Source organism: Xiphias gladius, chromosome 20 (genome assembly GCF_016859285.1).
Source record: "Xiphias gladius isolate SHS-SW01 ecotype Sanya breed wild chromosome 20, ASM1685928v1, whole genome shotgun sequence".
NCBI classification, from domain to species: Eukaryota; Metazoa; Chordata; class Actinopteri; order Istiophoriformes; family Xiphiidae; genus Xiphias; species Xiphias gladius.
The window spans coordinates 851,769-871,691 of NC_053419.1; the positions used below are offsets into that span (position 1 = coordinate 851,769).

General features: G+C 38.0%; 1 protein-coding gene across 1 annotated transcript; it reads left to right on the top strand.

Annotated features, from left to right (window-relative positions):
• Window positions 1-6,600: 6,600 nt before the first annotated feature.
• reep5 (receptor accessory protein 5) lies at window positions 6,601-18,712 on the top strand. The gene is made up of 5 exons (XM_040157441.1): window positions 6,601-6,822; window positions 7,089-7,182; window positions 10,142-10,280; window positions 12,465-12,633; window positions 18,388-18,712. The coding sequence occupies exons 1-5, from the start codon at window positions 6,705-6,707 to the stop codon at window positions 18,435-18,437; spliced, it is 570 nt and encodes a 189-aa protein (XP_040013375.1). The 5' UTR covers window positions 6,601-6,704; the 3' UTR covers window positions 18,438-18,712.
• The last annotated feature ends 1,211 nt before the right edge of the window (window positions 18,713-19,923 follow it).

Sequence of the window (19,923 nt, forward strand, 5' to 3'; positions counted from 1 at the left end):
ATCCTAACTTCTGTTTTATCAATTATTTGATTACAGGACTGATTCAAGGGTTCAGGTCCAACTGGTTGCCAAAAGTGTCATTTGTTTGCAATAATTTACAATCTGATTTGAAGGAGCCTGAGATAGTCGATACATTACTGGAAAAAGAGGTTAAGAAGGATTCAAAATTGGTCCATTTTGTAAATCATCCCTTCCAACGAGAGGCATTAATCCTTTAGGTATAGCTACCTGTAAATATTCTGGGAAAAAATGCCTAATCATTGATTTATCTGCTTCTCATAAGGACAGAGCTCAAAGCATCAATAGTTTAATTCCTTTTGCACCATTCTCCTTGTTTTATGTTTCAGTTGACAATGCCATTAAGTTTATTAAAAAAGCAGGCAGGGGAGTGTGGCTAGTCAAGGCAGATATCACAGTTGCTTTCAAGTGATGTCTTTACACCTTTTGCAATGGCAAAATTGGGTATTCCTCTATCTGAAGAATAAATGTCAGCCCCCCTTAAGACTACTGACTTTCTAAGCACCACCTTAGACAGCAATCTGATGCAAGTCTCCCTGCCTCTCGGGAAAAGCACAAGAGGCAGTAGTGTTGTCAAAAAGAAAATTATTTTCTTTGTTTGGGCATCCAATTTTGCAATGCATGTTATTCCCCAGGGACACTCCTTTAAATCCAGGCTTCTTGAACTGGATTCTTGACCTCTCCTTGACCTATTCAAATCTGTATGGTGAGCTTGGAGGCAAGCTGCAGATCTGAGCTGCAGCTCTGGTTGCTTTTGTGTGACTAATTGAACAGTATCTCATTCTTTTATAATGAGAACCTAGAATTTTCATTAGCTATTAAGTTATATAGAGACACAATCTCCTCCGTTGGTTTGGGGGGATTTTCAGTAATCAGTGGTTCGCTGATATTTGGCCAAAAGAACTGTCAGCTATAACAACTGTACCCGGTTGTTATAGCTTGTGTTCTGTGGGTTAAAACAAATCAAGGAGACAAATCATATTTTTTTTTCTTTTTTGTGACAATGAGGCCACTATTAATATCATTAACAAAGGGCACTCCTCAGTTCCTTTATTCGATTTACAAGGCGCCTTACATGGTCATCCGTGTTGTGCATCTTCATTATTCAAGAAGCTCATAGTACAGGCTTGGATAACAAAATTGCTGATTCTCTGTCCCAGTTTGAATTTCAGAAATTGTAGCTGACAAACTGTGCCAGATAAAACATGACCTTGAAAATGTATATGCTCTTCCCTGCTTCCTATATGTGATCTGGCTTAATCCACATGAAAAAATGTACGATTCTGGCCTTACTTCACCCTCTTTTGTGCCACCTTCTCTGTAGCTATTTTGCCTGTCAGTATCTCTATAATATGTGTCTCAATAGTTTACTGTTTTGAATCCTGCAAAATGCAGTCATCCTCCATAAAAGGACATCGTGGATGTACAATTCCATCTGTGCTGTTTGGATCCACCCACCAATAGCCTGCTTGAAAACCCATCTATTCATCTCCTGTTAATGGCCTTAAGAGAGAAAACCACAAGGCAATGATATACATCTTCCTTTCACTCTCCCATTCCTGCAAAAATTGATCACATATTTAAGGGATGGGTGCTTTGATCCTTATACAGACTTAATATTAGAAACAGCCATCCTCACAATTTTTTATGGATTTCTCAGAGGTGGCGAGTTCACTACATGCACAGAATTTTCCAATCCTTTGCATGACCTCACTATAGCCGATGTAACAATTACCCCTCACTATTTCTCTATATACTTAAAACACTCAAAGACTGATAGGGATAGGAAACTAGGAGACTAATTCTACTTTTTCATGTCTTCTATGACTCTCCTCCTCTGCAATCCTGCAGGCTCCCACCAGAGCGCTCACTGCTCAATCTCTCCGCATCCATCATCCATGGCTCCTGTCTCAACCCTCAAGGCTATGGGCCGATGGTTGTCATCTGCCTATGAAGATTACCTTCAGACCGAGGCTCAAGTCATCCTCGTTGTTTAAAAAACGATGGTTGCTCTGTGATCTGCTAGCTCATAAAATAATATTATGGCTTAACAATTTGGGCTCTCTTCATAACTCACTAGCTATGTTACCTCAACTAGCAAGTCTGCGTAGATTCAATTGGCCTCACTGCATGTCATTTTAGTCTAAATCCCTCTGAAGTTGCACAACTAGCTTCTCCTGCTGGCACTTCATGGCGGTGCATGCAAGGTCAGGGAGGTTTGCCTGGTATGGTTGTTTTGGGGGTCTTTTCTGCTGCTCCTCCTGCCTCAAGGTTTCCATGTATGCACATGGAAGGGCAGGGAGGTGTGCTTTCCCTGCCTTTGGCTTTCCACATATGCCATGGGGTGCAATTGTAAGAGAGTGTAATGTGTGAGACTGTTGTAAACAGGTTATGTATATGTTATGCTGTGTGTTTAAGCAGGATTGTATGTGCTAATATTACAATGAAAGTAAGAATTAGCACAACTGAATGAGTTGCTCTGGACTTTTATCATTATTATTATTATTATTTTGGTACCTGTTAGTATTTAGAGTAAACCAATTTTTGTTTACGTTGAATGTATGTTAAATTGTTTTGAATTCATGTGCACTTATTTTCCTTTGGGAAGAATATTAATGTGACTTAATGTAGTTCAGCCAGGACCACTCAAGTCAAAGAATTTTTTTTAAATTTCCATCTGCAGTAAGTTATATTTGGCAATTGAGAATTTGCGTTGACACCATTGTTTTTTCACTACTTGTTATTAGCTGAATAGTGTGTAAATATATGCGAAAAATAAACATTAAAAAACTGATACTTTGAGCTCGTAACACACTGTCTCTCATTTTAACTGAATTAATTGTTCCTCACAGTAATAACGTAACAAGTCTATCTTTACAAAATGGGCAAAACTTCAGAATGCCAGTGGAGATAGAAGAGACATGGGAATAATAAATAAATGTATTAAAACAAGTGTATGCTTACCAGATCACAGAGGGAAACAAGGAAAACATGAGAAAACACAAATCCAATTTTGTTAGCAATTGCAACAAGTCACATCTAGTGGAGCCAGAGGCAGATGTAACAGCATACTTAATGATACTGTCACATGTATGCGTTACATTACATCACCATATGCCTCATCCAGGAAACATAATGAACAGAAAAATAAAAAGGGAAATGGTAAGATTATTTGAATATAGTTTACTTTATTACGAACACCATGCAAATACTGGCTAGTTCCTCCCTTTGCTCTCAAAACAGCCTAAACTATTTGTGGCCTGGATTCCACAAAATGTTGGAAACATTCCTTTGAGATTCTGGTCCATGTTGACATGATTGTATCAAATCATGTCTGCAGATTTGTCAGCTGCACATTCATGCTGCCGATCTCCTGTTCTACCACATCCCAAAGGTGATCTATTGGATTCAGATCTGGTGACTGGGGAGGCCTCTTAAGTTCACTGAACTCACTGTCATGTTCATGACACCAGTTTGAGACGACTTTTGCTGTGTGACATGGTGCATTATCATGTTGGAAGCAGCCATTAGAAAATGTTAAACTGTGGCCATAACAGGATACACATGGTCAGCAACAATACTCAGATGGGCTGTAGCATTCAAACCATGATTGGCTGGTATTAAAGGGCCCAAAATGTGTCAAGTAAACATTCCCGACACCATAACAACACCACCACCATCAGCCTGGACTGTTGACACAAGGCAGGTTGGGTCCACTGATTCTTGCTGTTGATGTCAAATTCTGACCCTACCATCAGTGTGCCTCAGCAGAAATCCAGATTCATCAGACCAGGCTACGTTTTTCCATGTCTGTACTGTCCAGTTTTGGTGAGCCTGTGCTCACTGCAGCCTGAGATTTCTGTTCTTGGCTGACAGGAATAGAACCCGACTTGGTCTTCTACTGTTGTAGGCCACCCCCCTCAAGGTTGGATGTGTTGTTCATTCTGATATGCTTTTCTGCTCACCACAGTTGTAAAGACTCGTTGTCTGAGTTACTGTACCAGTCTGGTCATTCTGCTCTGACCTCTCTCATCAACAAGGTCCTTCCATAACCGCTCACTAGATTATTTCTGTTTTTCACACCATTCTATGTAAACTCCAGAGACAGGAGATCAGCAGTTTCAGAAATACTCAAACCAGCCCTTCTGGCACCAACAGTCATGTCACAGTCAAAGTCACTGAGATCAAATTTTTCCCCCATTCTGATCTTTGATGTGAACATTAACTGAAGCCCTTGACCTGTATCTACGTGATTTTATGCATTGTACTGCTGCCACATGATTGGCTGATTGGATGATTGCCTGAATAAGCAGGTCTACAGGTGTTCCTAATAAAGTGCTTAGCAAGTGTATATTCATTACAAACCTGTTTATTGATATTTTGCAAAAAATCATAATCCAGGAGTAAATATAAATTTCAGGCAAAATGTAACTGAGAAAGAAATTTAGTTGTATATGAAAGTGATACTGGTAGTGATCTATCTTTAAGAGTTTTTTGAGACCTTTGAGATCTCAAACAACTATGACAGCCTGGCAGCAAAATCATCCTCATCAACCCAAAGAGCTCTCTATCATTGTGGCTAACCACTCATTAACACAACACTAGTATACCAAGATTTATATCATTGTACTTACTACATTTGTGCCAATACAGGTCTGCTGTTTACAGTACTGCTGCTGCTGCTCTCTGTGGTTCTTCAGCCTTCAGGATCATCACTGACTACAAAGGATTTGCAACCAAAATCATGACATCAAATATCATAATTGTATTTACGTCAGTTTCTATCCCTTTCTGGTTGCCACTGTATATATCGTGTAACAATTCCTATACTGTGGATGATGTGATATGGATGTTAAAGACCTTCAAATGAATGCTGAGTCAGCACTTAAATCCAATATGATGGAGTGCAATGCAAATACAGCAAATCATATACCACTGTATATGAAACATAGCCTTTTTACATAGCATATTTACTGAAGAGAAAAAAAAACAAGCAAAGCCTGAGTACACCATAAATTGACAAATAGACAATATTAAACCACCCAAAAGCACTCTGTCCTCTGATTCCTTTCTTCTTCTGTAAGAGAGCAAACATTTATTTCACGTACTGGTTGCACACTGCAGGATGTTTTAAATATTAGCATTTTATGCCAGCAGTTGTATTCTGCAAAATCATCAAAGCAAGGAAGGGTGTGGCTGTGGAGGGCTCACTGTAAATGTTGCATCGTTTATGCCCTGATTTTAACCTCTCAGGAGATATTCCTCTTTGTGGAACATTGTCAGTTCTTCAGCACCTCTGGCAATCCCTAACCTGCTCATGGCCTATGTCTAACCTCAACAACAATGGCCTTTGTCTAACCTAAAGGATTTGATGGGCAGAGCGTTCTGCAAAAGTACACAATGTGGGGGAATGCAATGCCTATAAGACTGAACTCAGGGCTGAGCCCTCCGCTCTTTATAGTTGTTGAGCACCAGCGGCACCAAGCTAGCCACGGTTACTGTAGCTGTATGAGACCATATTTATTTCCTTTTATCTTCACAGTAAACACGTATGCAACACTTACCTGGGGTGGGATTTCTAGAATTCAGACAACAGACAGACGAAACGTGCTGTAATTGTTACTTACAACTATAAGTGGGATGGATTTATTTATGTCAGTTTAAAGAACAGTTTGAAATAGAGATTTAAGGATGACTCATCATGCTAGAATTAAATGAATATATCGCCTGTATGCTGCTGTATGAAAAATACCCTTAGTCTACTTTGGTGTTCCAACTGTTATTAATTGAGACTGGTGGGGATACACCTTTGATCAGTGACCATTTATTATATAAAGTAAATAATGAGTAGCATCAGACTAGGTCCAGTGGAGAAAAATAGCTGTCAGAAACCACATTTGAAGCTAGACAATATAACGTTATATTTTCATGACCAAAGACCAAAAATATATTGAGTTTAGTGGTGTATACATGAAAATCTAGTGGTTGTACTGTTTTCAAGATGAACTTTCAAAGTTTCGACATAGTTTCATACACAGAAATAATCTGTCACAGTTGAACTTCAACAATAAATATATAAATATTATATGTATATATATACATATGTATGTAGATACAGTGGGGTCCTTTTCAAGTGGATGGGAAAGTGGTCTCAGACTATTTGGCTTTTAACTTTTGATTCCAGGCTTCTAAGGGGCCCTTTTCATGTTGGGGCCCTGGTTACTTAGTTCCAACATTTCCCCCACTAATCACGTACACAATCCCTTATTTGCATCTCTAATTCACATCTACCTGAATGAATTTGATTAATGATAACTTAAACCATTTATCAGACAAAAATAGCAAACATATGTGCTAGATGCTGGACAAGGAAAGTCATTCTAAGATATCACCTTGGGCTTTAATAACGTGGTGAGCCATTGTTTACATTTTTATTGACAAAAGTTCAAGATGAACTTTCATTGTTTCAATATTGTCTCATAAACAGAAATAGTCTGCAACTAAAATGTGCAGCGCTAAATAAACCACCTGCTTTTATTTTGAAGCTTGTGATCGGGGGCGGGCAGGCTCACCCTTTCTGGCTTGACGCCTCTGAGAACAGCGGTGTATTGGGTTTCAGGGGTGTCGCAGTTACTTACAGAGCAATTTCGTAATTCGGGAGCATCGCTTAGTAAGGAAGTACAGCCATGGCGCAGGCTCTTAAAGAAAGATTCGAAAATTTTCTCCACGAAAAGAATCTTTTGACAAATGTCCTCGCCAAAATCGAGACAAAAACTGGAATAAGCAGGACATACATTGCTCTCGGTGAGTGTTGACAGGGATGGGGATGGAAAAAGAGAGAGACAGCAGGAAAAGACGACTGCATCACAGAGGAAAAGATTGTAAGGGACGGAGTCCGACCGAGGCAGAGGCTCCGCGTTCCCCTTTGGCCATAAGCTAACTAAAGAAATGAAACGTTTTTAATCAGTAATAGTCGTTCCTGTTTTTTATAATAGGTCTTACATAATATGTTAGGTATAGTATATTTGTAGGGGGAAAGCGTGACAAACATCTGGTATGATTTGTTCCAGCTGTCATCGGTATCATCGCAGTTTACTTGGTCATTGGTTATGGAGCCTCCCTACTGTGTAACCTCATCGGCTTTCTTTATCCAGCCTACATATCGTAAGTGTATTCATCTTAGAGCAGTTTTATCAAGGAGGGGCCTGCCCGGCACCCTCTCTCACACACACACACACACACACACACACACACACACACACAGTAAAACAACACTGATGGATTTGAAACCACCTAACTTAAGAGTTTGAATTATTGTTGTTGTTGTCATTATTATTGTCATATTCTCACCTTAGAGACTAACATACTGTAGTCTTGAGTAGTCACTGTTACAATTATTATTATTTCTTGAAAAATAAAGGCTTTTATTTTAATCACAATGTGAAGGACCATAGGCTACCTGTGTTTTCAACATTCTAGCTCCTCAGCTACGATTGAGGTATACTACATATTTTTGCTGACCAGTTTTGAATGAATGCTGTACAGTTTTTTAATTTTTAAAAATAATTTTATCCTCACCATTCCAGGCCCATATTGTTGGGTTTGTTTCTCAGACTCGACTAAGCTCCTCCAGAAGACATTACACAAGTGTTTTTACAGGTCACTAGCTACAAGTAAAATGATCCTTATAAAATTATTGCAGTTTCCCTCTGACAACTGTGTGATCCTGACTTGATTAACTGATTTTCTCAAATTACAGTTTTTTGTGGTTCTCATTTATTCTTAAGACTGATATTGTGATGTCATTATCTCATAATCTCAGTGACTGGTGTTCCATGTAGTTAACAAAGTATCACTGTTGGCCTACTACTGTTCTCCGTCACTTTGGCTTTGCAGTCTTCTTGGATGCCTCTTTGCCTCAAGGCTGTGAGCAATGACCAGAAAAGTTATAAGAGGAGACAGACCAGTTAAAGCATTTTCAATAGAAAAGTCTTAAGGTCAAGATGGTGGTTGTACGACACATATCTTGTCCCTTCCTGCTGAAAGCCAACTGTCTGCTTTATAACAGCGAAATGGGAAACATATCAAACCAATCCTGTTGTTGAACTGACGCAAGAGAAACCTTGTGCGTGCGTAGTAGAAGTATAACCTGAGGAAAAAAGCATTTTAAACCTTATTTTTGGCCAAACTTTTTATACAGTTTTTATCAGATTCGACCGGTGATTCTATACATGCAGTTTTTATGTTCCGGTGACCATTGGAATTGAGGTTATGGCTCTCTCCCCATTTAGATAAATTTTGGTCTTGTTAGCACTAAATAACTGCCCGGGGGTTGCCAAGATGGCTGCCGAGTGGCAAGACTTGTCATAAGGACTTTGGAATGACTCCATGATGAGTCTTATATTGAATGACCAGAATTACTCTCAGCAAATGAGACTTTGATACTATGATTACAAAAATAGAACATTTGTTAGCTTTAGTTAATATTATGATCAGGTCATTATTTTAGGAAGCTGAATTAAAAATGTTAATATGAACAGCAGTTACGTTTAGAAAGTAACATGATTTGGGTATGATCTCTAATGGGCTGAAGAAAGTCAGTTTAATTGTGTAACCACAACTACTTCTTTATCCCTTATGACAGCTTTAGCTGTATTGCTGTTAGTCACAATGAGCCATTGAATACGGTTCCTCAATATCACCACTATGATTTAAGTTCCTTACAAAAGAAGGGTGCAGGAAGTGTCTAAACTACAGAGCTATCTTCATCATGTTTTGCATTGTTTTACTTTTGATCTGAGAGAAGACCATTTGACACTTCAGAGACACATGTATAAAAAGACACATAACAGCATAAACTAACAATGTTTCTAAATAACTTAAATTGACGACTTAAGTAAACAATCTATCTGACATTTTGTCAACTGAACTCTGAACTGAACTAATTATTAGTTCTGAAAGTGATAATTAAACAATTTAACCCTGAAACCACAGCTGCAGACCTTCTGGCCTGCTGGTACCTATCTGCTGCTTCAGAAGACCTCTGGGTCAGCCAGGCCCCAAAGGCCTTGCTCTTCAGCTTGACGCCTTCCCTCATCACCGGTGTCCATCAGCGGATTCTCAGGTTGCCACCACGACAGGCACCGATAACCTTCAATGACCTCCACACTGGAGGCTTGACATGGCCGACTCAGATTCCATGTCCCCAACCTCCCCAGGGATGTGTGCAAAGTTTTTCCAGAGTTGGGCATTAAAGACCTCACAGACAGGGGCCTCCGCCAGACGTTCCCAGTTCACCCTCACTACACGTTTTTCGTCTGCCGCGTCTGTCCGGCTGCCTCTCCTGCCATCTGATCCGACTCACCACAAGGTGGTGATCAGTCTACAGCTCTGCTCCTCTCTTCACCTGAGTGTCCAAGACATACGGCTGCAGATCAGATGATACGACCACAAAGTCGATCATTCATCTTAGGCCTAAGGTGCTCTGGTACCAAATACACTTGAGAACCACCTTATGCTTGAACATGATATTTGTTATGGCCAATCCATGGCTAGCACAGAAGTCCAACAACAAAACCACTCAGGTTCAGATCAAGCAGGCCGTTCCTCCAAGTCATCCCCCTCCAGGTTTCTCCATCGTTTCCCACATGAGCATTTATGGTTCATCCGGGAGACTATGAGTCCCCACGTGGTTTCCCTGTCCCTAGAGCTATTCTAGATTTTGACCATTCTTTTTTTAATCTGTCCCTTGTGAGCCTCCCAACTTTATGGAAGTTAGAAGAGTACCCCTTTAATTAACATGTAAGAAACATCCCATTAACATTTAGTTGACTACACAAGTTCACTGAAATTTGTGGTACAGTGGCAATGAACTTTTATTTTTGATAAAAATCATCTGATCGTGATTCATCATTGTGTGAAGAAGAGAACAAGTGAAAGAAGGTGAAAAAATGAAGAAAGTCAGAAAAAAAAAAAACAAATTAGGAATGGAAGTTTGAAAAAATCATGACATCAAACAATGAGATGACCACATACTGGACCAAATAACATTTTGGTCTCATGGGTAATGTTGTCCTTATATATCAAACTATTTCTCTCAGATGTTGTTCATTTCTCTTTCCAGGATTAAGGCAATTGAAAGTACTACCAAAGAGGATGACACTAAATGGCTGACCTACTGGGTGGTATATGGAGTTTTCAGCGTGGCAGAGTTTTTTGCTGATATCTTCCTCTCCTGGTTCCCATTCTACTATATTGGAAAGGTAATCCAACTGGGGTCTGTGTAGACAAATGTGCTGAAACTTTGATTCATAAAACTAAAAATAAAAAGACAATCCAAGTATGCAACTTCCCTGGTTAGCAGAGTACTAATCAGTGTGTTCAGGGTGGAGCACACTGCATTGATGGTTAAATAAATTCATAGTTTTGCCTTATGTACACCATCACAGTGGATTTGAAATGAAGCCATCATCAAGATGTGATTGAAGTGTAGACTTTCATCTTTAATTCAAGGGGTTTAACAAAAAATATCTCATTACCAGTTACGGGAATAACAGCCATTTTATATATAGTCCCCTCATTTTCAGAGGCTCAAAAGTAATTGGACAAACTAACATAATTATAAATATAAGGATTATTTAGGATGAAAATCCTTTGCAGTCAATGACTGGTACCCATGGACATTACCAAATGCTGAGTTTCCTCCCTTGAGATGCTTTGCCAGGCCTTTACTGCAGCCGCCTTCAGTTGCTGCTTTCTGCCCTCAGTTTTGTTTTCAGGAAGTAAAAAGCAGGTTCAATTGGGTTGATGTCAGGTGACTTACTTGGCCATTGAAGAATATTCCATGTCGTTGCCTTGAGAAGCTCTTGGGTTGCTTTTGCAGTATGTTTTGGGTCATTAACCATCTGTACTGTGAAGCCCTGTCCTATCAGTTTTGCAGCGTTTGGCTGAATCTGAGCAGATAGTATAGAACTATACACTTTAGAATTCTTCCTGATACTTCTATCAGCAGTCACGCCATCAATAAACACAAGTGACCCAGTTCCATTGGCAGCCATACATGCCCATGCCATAACACTGCCTCTTCCATGTTTGACAGTTGATGTGGTGGCTTTGGATCATGAGCCGTTCCTTTCCTTCTCCATACTCTTCTCTTCCTATCATTCTGCTACAAGTTAATCTTGGTTTCATCTGTCCAATGAATCTTGTTCCACAACCACGCAGGTTTAGATGTTTTCTGGCAAAGTCTAATCTGGCCTTTTTGTTCTTGAGTGTTACCGGTGGTTTGCACCTTGTGGTAAACTCTCTGTATTTGCATTCATGAGGGCGTCTCTTGATTGTAGATATTGACAATGATACACCTGCCTCCTTGAGAGTGTTCTTGACCTGGATAGATGTTCGAAGGGTTTTTCTGCACCAAGGAAAGAATTCTGCAATCATCCACCCTAGTTGTCCTCTGTGGTTTTCCTGGTCTTTTGGTGTTGCTGAGCCAGTTAATTCCTTCTTTTCAAGAATGTACCAAATTGTTGATTTGGCCACTACTAAAGTTTCTGCCATGTGTTAATATTGATATCCCTTAAACATATGTTAAAAGGTTAATATTGTTTAATGGCATGTTCTGTTAATTTGTGTGCACAAATTGTTAATTAGATTGCACAAATTAAGTATTTCAATAGCGCAAATGAGTAATTCATGTACAATGTACATAAATTAGGTTTTCTTCATGCCACCTGCTGGGCTCTGTCTTGTTGCACCTCAGAAGGCTGTAATAACTTTTATCTGCTGATGTGATTAACTGTAAGAAATGTCCTTATGTCTGCTGATTATAGAATATATCACAATATGACAGCTTGGATTATGTTGAGATCACAAATTCTGTGATCATTACAATCATAAGAAAGCAACATGTATTATATTTACACCCATGATTTCTGTGGCCCTATATGGTTTACCACTACACTTCCAATACCTGTCCACGATTCAGTCGCATCTTTTCCCATCTATCCTTTTGAACTGTAGTTGCACTATACAGTATACAGTTAATCATGTAGTCACATGTTTTGCATCATGATGGCAGCTAAATTCAAAATAGAACAGTTGTTTAGAAATATCCCAACAATGGATGGCTCTAAAACAAAAGTAATCTGAGGTCTATAGATTTAACTATTGGTTTGATGGACAAAAATATCAGCATTCTTTTACTTCATGGACAACAGTGTTTTGTTACCATGTGATCCATCTCTTGCTTTGTTTTTTTAGGTTGTGATGTTGTTTACAAAATGATTTCTTTCAACATAAACTTTATTGTTGAGATTCTTATAAAGTGGAGTAATTGACAGCTTTAAAATGTGACCTTGAGAATAATTTTACCATTACAGCCTTTAATGTAACTGTGATGTCTGTGTCCTGATATAGTTTGATGAGAGAGCTCTTGTCTTCTTTCCCAGTGCACCTTCTTGGTGTGGTGCATGGCTCCAACTCCTTCTAACGGATCAGTCCAGATTTATAACCGCATCATTCGACCATTTTTCCTCAAGAATGAAGGCAAGATTGACAACGTGGTGAAGAATCTCAAGGACAAGGCATCAGAAGCTGCTGACAAGTTCAAAGATGAAGGTGAGTAAATCAAAATATTTGTGTAGTGTTTAATGTAAATAAAAACTGACCCATACTGCATTTTTAAGTAAAGGAAAAAAACCTGCTAACTATCAGCAAATGTCCCAGTATTTCAAAATCAAGAAATCCCTCAGATTTTGTCATTTGTCACAAATTTTGAGGGATCAGGAAAGATTTGTATTAAAGATAACATTAACATCAATGGAGAATAATAATAGGTTTTCAACAGTAAACTTTAAACCAAGTAATTATGATTTTTAAAAAGTACTAAGAAACAACCAAAAAATTTAAAGAACAAATAAACAAAAAATTTTAAACTTTAATTAAGAAAAGACTACACTGTACAATATTGTTTTAATGTGCTATTTCATGGTGACCAAACACATTAGAAAGCAGTATTGTCACTTTCCTCAGGTCATGCCTTAAAGTGTTTTAATCTCTAAACAGCCCACTGGATAAACACAATATTGTGACTTATTGTACGTTTATGCACTTTACAGAAAAATGCAAACCCCAGAATCCAGTCTTTGACTAACTAATTTTACATTTTCGGACCAATAGGTAGGATTAAACATGTCTTTCATAATCATATCAACATCATTTGAAGTTAAAAGCACGTGTAGACAGAGCCACTTTTGCCTACTCACCTTCAGGTCCAATTTAAACAAGGGTTGGTACTGTATGGCCCCACTAGGTGGAACCAAAATACAAAAATATTCACCCAGGCTCATTTAACATAGTGTTTATGAAATTCAGACTACAGACATGGAAGTAGTTTTCTGTCAGATAAAAGGAGGCAATGGAGAATGTTAAATTCCTAAGGTCTATAATGTCATAATGAAGGCATGCCAATCTACCTAATGGGAAAATTGAAATATTTTTATGTTCAATTTAATTCAATTCAGTTTTATTAAGATAGTGCCAAATCATAACAGAAGTTATCTCAGGGCACTTTTCATATAGAACAGGTCTAGACTGTACACTTTATTATAATTGAAGCAGCGGGTGTTGAGCAGGATCATGGGGGCAGTAGGTGGTTTGCAGTCACAGATCCAGACTCTGCAGCACCAGGGGCAGAAATACTTGCAGAAAGCGACAGGAAGAGAGAGGAGAAAACACAAAACTACTGGAGAGAGAAGTTAGTAACAAGAAGCCAACTTAGTAACAAATGTTCATCTGTTGAGCAACTAGTATTCATATTTAACTATTCTAATACTGTTATACTGATTATTTTAATATTATGTCAATGCATGTATTAAAATACAGATATTTGTAAATCATTCTTTATCAATTTATTAATTACTCTAAATTTTTAGCAGTTGTCTGGTATAACCCTACCAGTCTATCTAGCCTGTCTTGAACCAAGCAAGGACATTAAGTGAGGTGAATGAGCTTTTCCTCTGCATTCCAAAGTATCATTGATTAACATGTAGTTAATAATTGGCAGCGCAAACACAAGTTTTTAAGTTAATTATTCATAAAAATTAAGCTGTTTAACTATTTTTCCTTTGATATATAAAATAACTTTAAGTGCAATGTACTTCACTGCAAATCATTTCAAGCTGACTCAATTTAAAAACGGAAGTGTCCCTGCTGCCTTAGGAATGTGAGACTGAACATAGGTCATTTAATAAGTTTGACAATGTAACACTAACAAAGTAGATTTGTGATATTACGTTGATTTGACAACTGTCATGCTGACAGACATTACAGATTTGCTTTCCCTTGACATTTTCTTTGTTTGAAGAGTCAGTTCTTCATTTGACATGAAGAACCTGTAGCTGCAGCTGGTGAAGCCCCTTTGTACCAGATTTAGTAAAAAGACAATTTGCAAGGCTGTTTCCTGTGACTTCATTAAATATTAAGTCTACGGGTATAGGGACTGAATTCGATACTAGCCTTCAATGCAGTTCACATGACTTAATTTAACAAGTTTCTATTGGGAATATTCTATTCAAACTACAAAACAGAGTGGTAATGAGAGAAAAATGCATGCTGGGAACTCTGCTAATATGCTGATGATTTTTCTTTAGAAACTTAATGTAATGAGTTTAGTGATCTCTCAGCAGTACATTCATTCCACTCATCATTTCAACTCAAAAGACTTCAAGTCAGAAGAACTAGTTTTTATAAGCTCTGAAGTGGTCTGAAATTTAAAACTAGAAATTTTTAAGTTGAATCAGCTTGAAATTAATAAGTATATAGGTAATATTTACTTATATATTTATAAGAAAAGATAAGCTGAGATAGAATAAGGCCAATGTTTCCAACTCGTGACGTGATAATGTGACTCTACTGCCAAGACTGACCTAGGTATCATGGCAGGACCAAAGGGTAAATCTCCAAAAGTGCAGAAGTAAACCAGCTACCCTGAAAGTGGGAATTACTCCCACCCCCCACCCCCACCCAAAAGAAAACCATGGATGGTGTTGCATCCGCGCAGACTGAAGGCTAGGTTGGGCTAGCGGGAAGTAACAGGAAGCAGAGTCATCAGCTGGACTTTGTAAGGTCTACATTTATGCAAAGATCTTTATAAACTGATCTCGAAACTGAATTGACTAACTGATTCACTATAGTTACTGATGAAATGAAGCACTGGAGCTCTTCACTGGTGACTGAGCGCCATTGTCAGCTTAGCTGTGATTCACAGTATGGTTACTTCCTCATTGAAAGCTAAATTAAAGACAGCAAAGCCACAGAATCAATCATAATCTGATAACCTTATTGTAAAAAATAGGTTGCAGACCTATTAACCCTGTGTGCTGTGTGTATATGGCTATTTTTGAAAGGAACTGAACGTAACAGCTCTGACTAGGAACAGACTGAAAGAATTCAGATTCAGAGCAGAATGTTAGGCTGAATGAACGGAGATGCATTCCCTAATGTTGTCTTTACTGAACTGCATTTGAATGGTGATACCTCCAATTACTGTTGTATGTACTGTCGAGCCTGAACAGTGATGCGTTCACGTACAGTTTTACAACCTGCAGTGCCTTATGTTCACTGGCTCCCCTCTAAATAGTGTTGGGCAGGTAGTATACAGTGGGTTTTTAGAGCTTTTTCTCTTAAAACAGCTTCCTGCTGCATCCAAAAATAGTGCTATGAGAGCAGTGAGTGAACCAAAACAGTAATGCTGTGGGCCAGACAGATAAACGCTGACTTGACTCTGTACAGCCAAAGGAAGCTTCAGATTCGGTTGATAAATCTCTTTAGGTTCATTACTATGAACAAAACCTTTCACATTGTAACATTGTTTTCCATTATAATTTGATATATTGTTCTACAAAATATGGATGTAGCCTCTTTAAAGTTTATTAAAGAGGAGCTGAATTTCAAAACATTTAACAAAACAGTCCAATTTAATAAGAAAAGGATTATATAAATTCTAAAAAGAGAGTAGTAAAACTGTGATGGGTTGGTTACTTGCTCGCTAGCAAACAGGATTTAGCATGTAAATAACATAAATTCTCGGTTATTCACGTCAACAGAGAATGAGGCCTTTGTGTGAAATAGTTTTTTTATTTTCTAAGTATTTTCCGAAATAATTTTTCATTAATTAGCCGCCCTTGTTTTCTGATGTGCTCTGATTTTAATTTGCTGTTGAAGCAAACTGTACGCTTCCTCCGCATTTACCTGATGATAAATGCAGTACTGGACAAAAGTTAAGTTTTTTCTTGTTTCTTGTTTGTGTCTATTATTTTCTACATTGCAGATTAATACTGAAGACATCGAAACTAACACCTGTGACACATATGGAATTATGCAATAAGCAAAAATACCCACCTTTTGCATTGATAACAGCTTTGCATACTGTTTGAATTCTCTCAACCAGCTTCATGATGTCGTAAACCTGGAATGTTTTTCCAACAGTCTTTAAGGTATTCCCGCAAATGCTGAGCACTCGTTGACTTCTTTTCTTTCCCTCTGTGGTCCTCATCCCAAACCATCTCAACTGCAGTTTAGGTCAAGTGATTGTGGAGGCTAGGTCATCTGATGCAGCACTCCAACATTCTCCTCCATGGTCAGATATCCCTCAAATTGCCTGGAGGTGTGTTTTGGATCATTGTCCTGTAGAAAAACAAATGATGGTCCCACTAAGCACAAACCAGATGGGAAGGCGTGTCACTGCAGAATGCTGAACTGCACTGGTGAATTCTGAGTAAGGTGCCAACAGTGTCACCAGCTAAGCATCCCCACACCATCACACCTCCTCCTCCATGCTTCACTGTGGGAACTACACATGAAGATACCATACGTTCACCTTGTCTGCATCTCACAGACACTGTGGTTCGAACTAAAACCAACAAGTACAGATTTTTAATGTCCATTACTTGTGTTTCCGGGTCCTCTTCCTCATATTGGTCTCCCTCAGTAGTGGTTTCTACTGTTAATGGGGGGCCATTAATTTGCGATTTCTGAGGCTGCGATTTCTGAGGCTTGTATCTCTAATGAACTTATCCTCTACAGCAGTTATAACTCTTGTTCTTCCTTTCCTGGGACGGTCTTCATGAGAGTCAGTTTCATCATAGTGTTTGACGGTTTTTGCGACTGCACTTAAAGAAGCTTTCAAAGTTCTTGAAATTTTCCACATTGACCGACCTTCATGTCTTAAAGTAATGATGAACTGTTGTTTCTCTTTACGTGGTTGAGCGGTTCTTGCCTTAAAATGGATTACTACAATAGTCGAATAGGGTTACTTGCTTTATACCAACACTACGTCTGCACAACAAAATGATGGTTTGAAACACTTTAAGAAGGCAAGAAATTCCAAAAATTAACTTTTGACAAGGCACACCTGTTAATTGAACTAAATCATTTTCAAAGACGTAATCAAGGCAAAAGGTAGCTTCTTTGAGGGATCTAAAGCATGAAACATATTTTGGTTTGTTTAACACTTTTTGTTTACTATATTATTCCATGTGTTATTTCATAGTTTTGATGCCTTCAGTACTGTGCTACAATGTAGAAAATAGTGAAAATAAAGAGAAACCCTTGAATGAGGAGGTGTCCAGGTTTTTGACATATACTTTAAGTATAACTTCCACTGCACTAATTCAATCAGTACATCACAGTCATGTCATAATTCTCACTTTGTTGAAAACAAAGTCCACTCTCTTTAGAAAAACAAAACAAAAAAAACAAATATTGCCATATATATATATATATATATATATATATATATATATATATATAAAATATAATATAATAATATATGTAATTTACCCAGTCCCTTGGGTAAATTAATAATAAAATTCTCTGCACTGATGTTTAACATAAAAAGCATTCCAGTGACTCAAAGGGCACCCCCCTCCCTTTGCTGGTAGGCTTGTAAAGTGAAACATCTGCAGGAAGTGTTGAATTTTGATGACAGTAGCTTAGCATCTAACAACCAGATAATGTGTTCAGTAGCGCGCAATCATCCGCCAAGGCCATTGTCAAAGAACATAGATCAGACTTCAGAGGAAAAAGTTCAAATTCATAGTAAATGATCTGGATCTGCCCCAAAATGTAGTGGGTTCTTCCCTGGCCCCTGACCCATCCCTCCAGCAAGTTTGCTGCAAATCGGTTCAGTACTTTTTGCATATTCCTGCTGACAAATAGACAAACAAACAAATAAACCAACAGACATGGGTGATTACATTGTGTGTTTGGCATAGGTACAAATTTGGCAAAGTGAAAGATCATGATATTCAGAGCTTTTAGACTCTAGGTAATAAACAAGATATCTGACATTTGTGTGTAATTTGTCCACAGCCAAGAGAGCCACAGCAAACTTGATGTTTGAGGAGAAGAAGAGCTCCTAAGGAGGCTTCCTGTCCACAGTGTCATCTCTGGAGCTGATTCTGTTACGGAAGAAATGTTGCCTTGAAAATGTTTGTTTTAAGAGATCCTGTTCAGTATGTGACCTAAATCTTCATCCAAGCTGTATTAGATGTTACACGGTCTTCACATGTATCAATTAAAGCCATTCCTCCAGGTCAGTTTACTTGCCTTCTGGAGGGCTGCCAGGTAATTGTATGCTGGTCCTGATAGCTTTATGAACCAAATAAAGACAAACTTACTGAAGTGGTTCTCTGATTTTGATTTTTTCTGTTCTTTCTTCTCCATTCAAAAAACGGAGAAATTTTAAAAACAGCAAAATTTGTGCAGTATTAGTGAGAATAATAGCTTGATAGACTTTCTCTAAAACCTCTTTATAGGTTTATAGCCTCTTTTATTCACAGACATTCTGAGGTTTCCATTCATTACAAGGAAAACATTAAGTAAGGTTGTTCACAGATACCTCCAAGTAGAGCCCTTCAGACATTTGGAGTTACTGTTGTTTCCTCATTTGGTGGAATATTCAGCAAATGATTCCACAGTCTTCCACATTTCTAGCCATTACTATCTAGGAGTAGTAGCAATTTGGATTAAGCAATATTTGTTTTTTTACCATAGTGCACCCAAATGGCAAAGTGGATGAAGTCTTATTCGTGGTCTCAATCTATACCCTTGTTCCAAATTTGGTTGCAATTGGTTGAAGCATTCAAGAGTTACAGTATGTTGAATTGATTTGATCACACCCACAAAAAATGTAGGATAGGGAGTAAGAAAAAAATTCAAAATGGCAAAAAAAAATTTAGGATGCAAATTTGCGTGACCTGTATCAATCTCTTTGGCATCATCCACTGAATCCATAGACACCAGATTTTTTCGTCTACGTCTCACAGTTGCCAAGACATAAGCCAAAATATTACTATATTTGCAATATTTGTTAGCTCATTCCCACCACATTATCACTACCATTGTTCAGTATGTGAAGCAGTGAATTATGGGGAAGCTGTTCACCAATTTTCTGTCTTGTTGCCTTTGTAATTTTTGAGATATTATTCATTTTTCATCATGCTTTACTAATTTCTCGTAGAAAACCATTAAAAAAAATTTCCTTACAAAATTCATATATAACTAACCGTCACAGATATCCGCACAAAAAGTTATAGCACATATCTTCTGAACATGTTTAACATTTTAGTTTGCGAACGATGTTTATAACTCAAAGCATGTAAGACTACTGGCGTATCAAAAAGTGTACGGAAGAAAAGGGACTAATAATAACTATCTGCATTCCATGAAGAAAATGTGTGTGATTGCTGCATCTATTGTTGTCAATTCTAATGATTGATGCATAAATGAGGATGTTATTGTAGTTAAATCAAAGGACAATATGATACAAAAATAGTATATAGGTGTAAAAGTATTAGTCAAATAAAACATCAAGACCTCACCACATTGTGGCGCTATCACAACAAC